Source organism: Primulina tabacum, chromosome 5 (genome assembly GCF_025594145.1).
Source record: "Primulina tabacum isolate GXHZ01 chromosome 5, ASM2559414v2, whole genome shotgun sequence".
Lineage (NCBI taxonomy): Eukaryota > Viridiplantae > Streptophyta > Magnoliopsida > Lamiales > Gesneriaceae > Primulina > Primulina tabacum.
In genome coordinates this window covers 2,971,541-2,983,327 of record NC_134554.1, presented here as the reverse complement: position 1 = coordinate 2,983,327, position 11,787 = coordinate 2,971,541, and the positions used below count along the sequence as shown (strand labels likewise).

The 11,787-nt window shown below is 33.5% G+C and overlaps 2 protein-coding genes across 2 annotated transcripts; one reads left to right on the top strand and one right to left on the bottom strand.

The window, feature by feature from the left end:
- Nucleotides 1–1,878: 1,878 nt before the first annotated feature.
- On the top strand, nt 1,879–3,944 carry LOC142545510 (two-component response regulator ORR9-like). The gene is made up of 5 exons (XM_075652736.1): nt 1,879–2,305; nt 2,441–2,541; nt 2,680–2,757; nt 3,169–3,239; nt 3,384–3,944. The coding sequence occupies exons 1-5, from the start codon at nt 2,200–2,202 to the stop codon at nt 3,736–3,738; spliced, it is 711 nt and encodes a 236-aa protein (XP_075508851.1). The 5' UTR covers nt 1,879–2,199; the 3' UTR covers nt 3,739–3,944.
- A 1,250-nt stretch (nt 3,945–5,194) lies between these two features.
- Nucleotides 5,195–10,918, bottom strand: LOC142545509 (cystathionine beta-lyase, chloroplastic-like). Its single transcript, XM_075652735.1, is given in 14 exon segments — nt 5,195–5,453; nt 5,649–5,751; nt 5,889–5,996; nt 6,342–6,459; nt 6,894–6,975; nt 7,067–7,163; nt 7,561–7,672; nt 7,774–7,787; nt 7,789–7,862; nt 8,061–8,152; nt 8,256–8,326; nt 9,079–9,203; nt 9,304–9,472; nt 10,795–10,918. Coding segments are annotated over 14 exon segments (1,410 nt in total). The 5' UTR covers nt 10,864–10,918; the 3' UTR covers nt 5,195–5,277.
- Nucleotides 10,919–11,787: the final 869 nt, after the last annotated feature.

Sequence of the window (11,787 nt, the reverse complement as noted above, 5' to 3'; positions counted from 1 at the left end):
GGGTATGCAATTTGAGGTTAAAAAAAGATACGCAATTTGAGGTTAAAAAATACTATGTTTTTCTGGGTGAAATGCAACAGCGACGCCACAAGTATGCCAATTTGGGCTATAACTCGGGTGAGCTCTTCTATTTTTTAATTTTTTACAAATTAGATTTTGTCCAAATTGTATTTAACACACTTAGCTTAAGTGTGAAAAAAAAAAAGATACAGCCCATAAAATTTCACTGTGGATAAAAAAGGAAGGGATATTTTTCGAAAGAAAAACTAAGTCAAGATGGACTTAATTAAAAATCAACCATTTGTGTGAGACGGTTCAATAGGTCATATTTTGTGAGACAGATATCTTATTTGGGTCATTCATGAAAAAATATTACTTTTTATGCTAAGAGCATTATTTTTTATTGTGAATATCGATAGGGTTGATCAGTTTCACAAATAAAAATTCATGAGATCGTCTCACAAAAGACCTACTCTGATTAAAATCAACCAAAAGTCACGACACGTCTCTCCATCAAGATGCCTGAAAATCTCATCCAAGAAAAAGTAGAGATCTCCCATCGGAAAAATCCTTATCCTACGTAGTACAAGATAATCATTACACATCCAAATGGGTCGCACCCTTTAAAATTTCCTTTTTTTTTAAAGCCCCGAAATATTACTTCTAATTAAAGGGCATATAAAAGGTTTTTTCTTATTATTATTAAGTGAATAACTGATTTTTCTCACTACATACCAATTATTTTTCCTCTAAATACGGCTACATATTCGTAATAATAATAATAATAATTTACTCAAAAACAATATTTGATGGAAAAAGTTTATTAACATAATTAAATTTTGTATACAAATTAGTATATTTATAATTTACACGAATTGCGTGAGAAGATTTATTAGTAAATTATAAATTTTGATTTTATTGTGTTAATTCTTAATAAAATATACATGCTCATGAGATGTAATATTCGGTTCGGATAGTTGTTCAAGTAATACAAATATACCAATAAATTCAGCGACAAATATCATGATCGAGAAAACATAAATATCTAGAAACAAACAATGTATCATTTACAAATTAACAAGAATTATATTTCGGGTGGATGAAAACATATAAAAGGAAAAACTAAGACCAAAATTCAACATCTAGATGTCCACGAAATTAATGTAAATTAAATGTTGTGCTAGAGCATTTATGAATGCAGTGACATAAACATGGCTCGATTAAAAATACCTTGGTTAAATCCAAATTAAAATATAAAAAATACAGTCCATTACGATTATAATAAATATATAGATATATATTCACAGTATGTGAATGAAATTAATATGACATACGTGGGGCGCACAATTAATTGCATGGGCACAGGAGGCAAATCTTGAAAGAGGCATCAAAAGGAAATTGGCCTCTATTTGCACCACCTGCTCCACCACCACCAAAAAGCAACCAATGCTGACATCACCTGTATCTCTTTCCCGGATTTTCTTTGGCCCCACAATCAAACACGCCTACCAAATTTCTAATCTCAATTTCATATATATAGCGATATTTTGCAACATTTGTAAAAAAAAATAATAATTTAATTTATATTCAATTAAAAATAATATATAATTTAAAATTTAAACTATAATTAAAAATGATTATGTTTACAATAAAGAAAAAAACAAAATAAAATATGAAACCAAATTTGTTGTCACTGTCCTGCCATTTCCTTTCCCTCCCCCCCCCCCCCCCCCCCTTTTTTTTTTAAAAACCACCAAGCCACTTAATTAATTAATGCCTCCAAATATTTGAGCTACCATGTTCAAGATTTGTTTGTTTCTTTATATTATATTCTTAAACAATAGATAGTTTATCAGCATTTTATTATTAACTTTGCAATAGTTTGTATAGCTTTTCTTGGAATTCAATTCAAAGTAGGAAAAATATTGGGCAAATCTTTGGATGATATTTTTTGGTCAGATCTTGCTTTCTGGATTTTCTTGTGTACTTATTGCCTCATTACAAATCTCGCCTTCCCCACAACTCACACACTAACTGACGTATACCAAACGAATCCCATTTTAGCTACAAAAATACCACCCAATTTTTCTCCTTCCTACCTATCATTTCTTCTTCAAACAACTATCTCTTTTTTTAATCAAAATTTGAGCTTCGAATCTCGCATTCTTTGATAAATTTTGGAGATTAAGAATTGGCGCAATGGGTGTGGCCGCAGCAGATGCTCAATTTCATGTTCTTGCTGTTGATGATAGCTTGATTGACAGAAAACTTATCGAGAGATTATTGAAGACTTCTTCTTATCAAGGTTCTTTTTTTATATGATTTAAGTATTTTTTTTCTTTTTATGAAAGCAAGTAAATGGTTGTTATTGGTTTTGTAATGAATTTGATTTTCTGGGCTTGGTTTGCGTCTAATTAAGGTGCATTTTTGGCTTCGACAGTTACTACAGTTGATTCTGGTAGCAAAGCTTTAGAATTTCTCGGTTGGCATGAAGATGAAATCAACAACTTAAGTTCAACCTCCCGATTTCCCAAAAACCAGGTAATTTCTTGTTTTCCCCCCTATTTTTGAGAAAATTTCGACCTTCGAAATAAATTTAATGAATGGTTTTCAAAAAGTTTCCATTTTGTCGAAGTGTTTAAATTCATTTCAATCTTATTTATTTTCTGGATTTCACAGGTAGTGCAAGTAAATCTTGTTATTACAGACTACTGTATGCCTGGAATGACTGGTTATGATTTGCTCAGGAAAATTAAGGTATGACACAATTTCTTGGTTCCTGTCGTGGAAAAATTTCATCTTTTTCCTCATGTTTTTACTAATGTTTAGACTTATATTTCAAGAAAATACAAGTTTTTCAATCCCAGAATTATAGTATTATATGATTTGATGTATCCTGGTAAAAGGTTGTCCACACGGGTCCTTTTCTCGCCATTCAATTTCAGATCAATTGAGATCTTACCAAAATCTTGCAAAATCTTTTCCCCACCTAACGTGTATAAATATATACATACATTCATAAATGTACACAATAATATTAATATATAATAAAATATGTAATAATACATGAGAGGAAAAGTCAACACATAACTCGTTCAACGAATCCTAAGCTGTAGTAAATTTTCACAATAAAATCAGCTGTATTAAAATTTTCAATTTATTTTACAGGAATCTTCATCTCTTAGAAACATACCAGTAGTTATCATGTCATCCGAGAATGTTCCTTCAAGAATTACAAGGTAAAATAATTTAAAGATAACTGCATGTACTACGTACAATGTGAAATCCTCGAGTAATGGAAATTATAAAAATCGAGATAAAAAATTATATATTATGGGCAAAGTTGAAATTAAGAATATTTTTGTTGTTGAAAAATTACACAGATGCTTAGAGGAAGGAGCAGAAGAATTTTTTTTGAAGCCAGTAAGATTATCAGATGTGAGTAAGCTAAAGCCACATATTATGAAAACCAGAAGTTGGCATGATACTGAAGAAGGCCCTGAAAAAATTGAGAAACATGAATCACTTTCATCGCCGCCGAGGCCGTCGGAGTACGAGAAATCCGAAGAAACATCGTTACAGATATTAGCACAATCACAACCACAACCACATTATGATCAAACAACACAATCTAGTAATAACAACAGCAATAATAAGAGAAAATCAATGGATGAAGGGCTTCCATCACCGGAGAGAACAAGGCCGAGATACAATGATCTCACTCTGGTGTCAAATTAAATTAAGAGTTCTTATGTATTATGATCATTTTGTTTTTGTATATTTGACCTTTGTATTCTTTTTTTCTTTTTTTTTTTGTTTTCTTATTCTCAGTTTTGTATATAGAAAGTGAAGATATGTTTGATAGAGATTAAAAGGGGAAGAATTGTGATGAAGAAACGTGGACACCATTGACATGAAGGAATTTCCACCCAATTTTGTTTTTACCAGTACCTGATTGTATTTCATTGTTTTGTGTTTAAAAAAAAAAATCATCCAGGGTTGATGAGTGTTTTTTATTCGAGGGGTATTTTTGTTTGGAGAGTGTCTATTTTTTAAAAACATGATTAGTGAAGCCTATCCAGACTTATAATTAATTAATAATATATGTGGAATTTTTTTTTGAATAAAATACAATTTAGTAAAGTTTCAAGAGATTTTATAAATTTGACATTTACAGAACTAACATTTCCAATTATATATCTCCATTCTTCATACTTGTTTTCTCACACAAAATAAATGTGAAAATTATAGCGTGAATATATTTTTAAGGTTGCGGATGAATCCATAAATTTGTATCGAATTTCAAATTCATCGATTTCAAATTGTTAATTTTATATATTCAAATTCAAACAAATCAAACCCAGCCGGGGCTTTGTTTAACAAGAAGACAGCCAGTTGATTGACAACTAAAATTAGTTGTATCGAGCCGATAGTCAGTAGGAAACAGTTGCACATGGTCTGTGGCCTTTGTTTCCGATGGTATGCATAGACACAAGACAAATATTTTTTTAAAATAATATTATTTTATTTTTTGACATTATAACTTTTAGGCCCCAATATTACATATATTCATCGTAACACATTTGTTCTTTATTTGATTTATGTCTTTATTTGGATCTCGTGATGGATCATGGACCATAGCGAACGATTTTCCTTAGTAACATGAAATTATATTTTATTATTTGGTAAAACATTATTTTTTTAAAACAAATTACCAAACATCTCCATTGTGCTTTACAATTTTCAAAATAGATCATGCTGTAATCCTTTTAAATTATAGAATAATCCTTTTAAATAGCTTCTATTATTAAATTCCTTAAAATCTAATTGATCGGACCTTGAAACTTTTTAAAAGTGTTGAAATATGATTTGATCGATTGCGCATTGCAAGTTATAAAACGTTCAAATTTAAAAATTGCGCTTTGAATTCCAATCCACCAATCTAATTTTGTTTAAAAGAAACCTACCCATAATTAAGTTATACATATGATAGGCTCCCAGTGAAGTAGCATGAGCCCAAGTATGATTCTGAAGTTGCAAGATTTTTTCAAATATAAATATTTTCCTTTTTTTTTCTTGTCGAGAAGAGGATCAGCTGATAGAAAAAGGTTCTTTGCTTGCACACGAATTGAAGTACGTCGAAGCCCATTGGCATATTTATTCATTTCGACAAACAAAATTCTGGAGCCTGAGAATTTCGAATGACATTCCCATCTGCAAAACGATTCAAAATCATGTTTTTTGAAACGTAGCCCAAGGCTGCGAACACGGAAGAACCTAAGCTGGTCCAGTTCTAAGAGCATTGTCTAAATCAGCAATCAAGTCATTAACATCTTCGATTCCCACGGAGATGCGCACAAGATCCTCAGTTAAACCTCTGGTCTCACGTACGGCAGCTGGTATGCTTGCATGAGACATAAAGCAAGGCAAACTGATAAGGGACTTAACACTTCCTGCGACAAAAAATGGGTGTCCGAGTTAAACTAAAGAGCTTTTAGTAGCACCACCAACTAGTAAGAAATAGTGCTGCCGCATCAATGATTTAACACGTGCTTGAATATGTGTGTGTACGCGCGCCTGGCAGGAGACTAAAAGAAGATTTAGATTGTGGGAGGTTTCAAGAAAATAATTGTAAAACGAGGAGTTACCAAAACTGACGGTTATGCTAAAATACTTGGTTGTTTCGGCTATATGCTTAGAAAGTGCCAGTGACCCCGTTAAGAAACTGAATACAGATCCAGCGCCCTTGGCCTGCATCAAGTGAATAATTAAACCAATGGATATCCGTGTGCATTTTTATTCTCTTTCTATGGTCCAGGAGATGGCCGTCTTGTGTTGGTGTTTGGCATGATTACAACATCAATCGAGCATTTCAGTTGATTTTGTACCTGAGAGTAATGTAAAGATCTCCCGGGATGATCAGGAAGACCGGCATAATTAACCTTTTTGACCCTCGGATGAGAGGAGAGAAATTCAGCAATTTTTTGGGCATTTTCCTGTTCATCGCAAGTTTATCGAATCAAAAGACTGAATTGTCAGTATTAAACATTAAAATCAAGATCCGACTCGTCTTCCATTTAAGGTGCAACTGGAAATATTTTTACATTTGAGATATTGATAGTAAATGATATAGGTTTCAGTGATGCAAAATAGAAAATGCTCAACAGCAAGATATTAATAGTTCAACACAATCATTTTTGAAATGGGAGACGAACCAAAAGATGAGAACAATGGAGTAAAGTTCAACCAAAGGTGCGAAGAAGCAAGTGATTACCCACATTAATTCCTCCCTCCCAAAAAAGGTTTATCTAACAGAGAGACTTGGAAATATTTGACAATACCTGTTGCTTCTCAACCCGCAGGGCCATAGTTTTAATGCCTCTTAAACAAAGCCAACAATCAAATGGAGCTAGCCCTGAGCCTTCCGCATTCTGTAGAAAATAGAGGTCTTTCGCCAAGCTAATGAGCATTAAAGAACGAGACAATTACCAATTAAACAAAATGTTTGTACAGCACAATGTGAATTCATTTATCATAAAATTCATAACAAAATTTCAATAATACAATAAGAAAGGGGTGTGCTTTATTATTGAGATCCGATCAAGCACAACAAATGGTGAAAGTAGTAACTTACGCAAAAGAGGATATCAGGAAATAAAAATCCAAGACTTAAAACGCTAGTAGCATGTGAGACGTCAGCGAATTTCAAAAGTCCCCATTCAATGTTCTACATGATGGTTTTCTAAAAATACATTAAAATGCATATCAGTAGACTTTATCATTTATCTTTTTCTTTTTTAATGCATGAAAGATAGTTATGAAAACATGGGAAATACTGCTGAAGTCAAATACAGGTAAAAAAAACTCTGAAAATCAGATGTATGCGATAGTACCTTTCTCCTTTAATAGCAAGTATGCCAGCCATGAGATCGCTGTGGCCAGATATGAATTTAGTTGCAGAGTGCATCACAATATCTGAAAAATGATTTGATAATCCAAAGTTGTTCAAAGGTGATCTCATTCATACAACAAAATATACTTACTTTTTGGTAGAAGAAACAATTACCGGCTCCAAGTTCCAAGGGTTGACACAAAACGGGAGACATGATGCTATTATCCACCAACACAAGAGCCCCATGAGCATGAGCAATCTCAGCAATTTTCTGAAAAACAAGAAGAAAAATACAAGTCAATAAGGCAGTTGGAATAGGAATTCCAAAATGAATAGGGAGGAGGGTGGCGGAAAGGGTAAAAAAAAACAAGTAAATATATACTGAAGACCCAACCAACAATTTTTCCACCTATGCTATTATTATAAATACAAATACATGGGTACTGAAGGGTGTCCCACCAGATACAGAGAAAAGATTTATCTATCTATCTATACGTGTGTACATCATAAAAAATCGAGATTTAAGAAACTAATGTTCAGGAATTGCTCCTCAATCCAAACACACAAGAGTGTAAAAACAGATAAAAATGCCCTAAATAGAATTGAACACAAAGTAAGTGCAAACCCTCTGTGCTACACTAGAGATTTGACAACAAAAGGTCACCTACACAAATGTCAGAGATTTGTTGTCGCGGGTTTGTTGGACTCTCCAACCACACAAGCTTTGTCCAGGGACCAATTGAAGATGCAACCTCATCCAAATTAGTTGTATCAACACGCCTATGCCATACATAATAATGATTAATCTTGCAGCCCAATTTAGGAGGCTGTGGAATGTAAACTATTACGAAGTAAGATTATGAAGAAAAATTAATACGAACTTAACCACAACCCCCTGATTTAGGAGTTACTTGTGACAGCAAACGGTCAGATCCACCATACATGTCATCACCAGCGACGATCTCCTCGCCTGTTATTAAAAGAAAAGAACTCTGTCTTAACTATTTACCAAGGATTGACAGACTTGGATTGGTCAAACAAGAACTTCATGATTTCATGCAGTTCCAGATCAAGCTGCCTCGAATGGTGATGATCAGATGATGTTTGCCACAGAGAAAGACCAATCAATCTATGAAAGAGGAATATGATGATAAATTCACGAAAATACCAGTTCCAACAAGATGAGTAACTGCTGACAGAGCAGCCATTCCACTAGTGAAGCACAATGCTCGATCAGCCTTATCAAGCTTTGCAAGAAGTCTGTTGAGTAGGCAAATAATTGATGAGAACAACAGAAGAAAGTGCATGTTAACTGTGAACATAGAAAAAACAACAACATTAAGTATACGAGAAATGTACAGACCTTTCCAAAACATCTCGAGTAGGATTTCCACTTCTTGTATAATCATAAGGCCCATATTCTGTTGCAGAAGGCTGTAGAACAATCAAGTTGACCATTGATACATCTCAAATATTAACAACACATAATTCCAAGCAGTATACATTGATTACACAGCATATAAGCAAACACTGAAGATTCTAGAATTAAAAAAAATATATATATATATTTATATATATTTATATATATATATATATATTTTCAAAATCTTCAGTATTTCTTTAGCAACTGCACATTGAAAAACTACCTACGGTATTTCGTATTTCACATGTGATATAACATGCCTAACATAGTTATTAACTTGATACTTCAAAGGGGGCACTATAACACAAAAACTACCGAAGACAGATAACTTTGAACCAGAATTTATAGATGAAAATGTACATCTTACTATCCTATTTTTTACAAATCGAAGAAAGATTCACAGCCTTGGAAGTCATCTGCAGATCCATGGCAAGAGATTGAATTTCAGTGACTAAAGAACATGTATTGACACAATAAAATATGGATCAAAATATAAATAAAACAGCATCAGCTGACCAGGGATATAACTTAGACAATACTATTTACTGAATTGGTATAAACCAATCATCTATTTTCAGTAAACATATTTTGGTAGCAGCTGCATTTGTCATTACGACGTTGAAGCATCTCAAAGTTATGTGCATGTACACTGATATTCAAAGAAACTAGTAGAAAATTTAAATATTATCCTCAACAGATCCTTAAACAATCAATATAGTTTGGCTAGCCTCATGAATCAGAACATGCAAAATTGAAAATCTACCTGCTTGAAAGTAGCTGTTTGATAGAGAGGTGTGCTTAATGCGCCATAAGGATCAAATTCATTCGCAAAATGCATCAAAAGAGTAGAAATACTCAGCTCACTCATGTCCCCGGTCTCCTTTTCTGCTGAGACAATTTATGGAGCTCTAAATAATATTTAACGTAAAAATTTACCCCGACATAGGAAACTATCTATCAAGGGCTAAATACCATGTAAGAAAACTACCATTTGAACATTCCGCAATCCCATCGACCAAAGCTGATGCGCTGACATCCATCTCTTTGTCTCTCATGCAGTTTAATTTGAAATATTGGTGACTCGAAGAACATTTTCCCTTCTCGAGCACATTTGGTTTGAAAGCATAAAACAAAGGGCAATTCTCTTTGAGCAAACCCTAAAATATCAACAAAGCTTATCACAATAACACCTTATTTGGATCCAAGAGAAAATTTAAATAAAGGAAAGAATACATAATATGATGTTAGACAATTAGCATTTTTGTCACAATTCCCCAATTTTAGTTCAAAGGGAAACTAAGCATCTGGTTTTCTATCAATGAGTATATTTTAATCTGGTAAGATTCAGAATTGTAACAAGGTTGCCGCACTTCCTCATGTTAAATTGCATTTGAATAAAAAAACCATTGTTGCATTTCTGACTTCTCTCGTTCCATCCTTACACAATCTACAACCTAGCCAATACCATTATGGGAACACTAAAAGTTTATAGCAGCCTAAAGCCGCCAGTCAACTGATCATATTTTCCAAGGAAATTTATCAAAATCCAGCAATACTGTAAATTGCTAATTTGTGGCCATATAAATAAAGAATAACATGATTCATGCTTAATATTTACTAAATTTAACGATATAATAGCTCATAAATTCATTTAATAAATTGCTAAACGCAGTAGACACCATAAAAAAATATTACAATCACAACTTGGATCCTCCACACTATGGATGTTCAGATCTAGTATGTGGGAACTTTCACTTATATATATTGTGGGTTATCATGGCATTCTCGCATGGAAGAGATTTTTCATGATCTGTGACCAACTAGATTAACCAAGCAGCTTCAACCAACTCCCACATTCATTAGGCCAATGCAACAAAAGCACAGACATATTCACCAGCAAGAATGGTGCATTTAAATACCTAATGCTAGGTAGAAGTAAGAAGGTGCATCTAACAGTCGAGAATGCTAGTCAACCATAGCATGTTAGGTTCTGGTTACACTACAAAATCCACGGGCTGAAAAAAAAAGGTCTTCCCTTTCAAGTTTTGAGTCTCTTTCCTGTCCATTACTTAACAGAACCCTTATTCACGTTTTAACGAGTCTGTGAAAAAAGGAAAAACTAACCCAAACGCCTGAAATTTCTTCCTTTCTCTGTCAATATACTACACGTCCGAGAAACCCTTTAAGGCTTTAAGAAGCCAGTGAAGGTATAGTGAAGGGGGGAAAAAGCTAACAAATAGGTCTTGACACCAGGAAATGCTAATGATCGCATGTAAAAATAATCAGACACAGCTAATCCGAGCACATATCTGATAATTTACCTCAAAACTCCTAATATCATCACCGTCCCATAGAGTAAAAAAAAAAAAACTTCATTTCCGTGTCACAGCAATTAATGGATATTTGGAGCTTTCACTTGCTATAACGATAAACGTTTAGAATCAGGCGTAAGTGCACTTTCATGCCAAAAAACACTTACCCCACTGTCAATTGAGTTTGTTGAAATATACGAAAAGAGCGATCTGAGAGACAAAGGAGAAGCTGCCATCGTTAATTTTCAGCAATGACACAGACGAGGTTGAATAAAACGGGCAAACAAATACCTACAAAACGTCCAAAGATATTACAAGAATAAATATATATAGAGCCGTACGTGTTTGTGGTAGTGTCCGTTCTATGAAATTACTCAGCGTCCTTCCCTACACAACACACACACGCTCAAATCGAGCACTTCAGTTCACTATTGCAAATAAACCGGAATCTAGGTGGAGAAAGAACCTGGCTAGATACCCCCGTCAGATGTATCTCCGGGCGGTCTCGATGTGTAAAATTGGGTCGTACGGCGGCGCGTGTATTAGTGAGAAGGAGTCAGCTGCATTTTTTGAGTAAATAATCCTTTTTTAACGTCTGGCCCCTGTATTTGAGTTAATTCCTAATTTAGTCTCTCGATATATTTATGTGCTGAAGTTTTAAATATTGGTCTGAAAAACTCTTTAGTGAACGGACAGTCAACAAGTGACAGTTCTTGAAACACGTAAACCTTACCTATTTTATTCTACCATCAAATCTTTATTCTCATTCCGTTATTCAATGAAATTAGCTTTATCGGATGGGACTCCGACTCTAAAATCAAATTATAAATAGTTTCCAGTTTATTAATTAATAGAAACACGTTTATTTTGGTACCTTAAACATGACGAACGAATGAATGAATGAGGACTTTTGCATTGTTCGACTTTAATATCATGCACTCCACATATATAAATTTTATTACGTACGTCCAAATTTTAATTGTATAATATTAGCATTACATTAGTACATTTTAAAATAGAATAAACCAGTGGATTCGACTTTCAGCCATAATTTGAATCAAGTTCCAAACCGAATTTTAACTTAGATCCATCCAAATTCATGAGAGTTGATTTTTTTTTTTATATAAAAAATTTAAACTAAATATCATTCGGATATATTT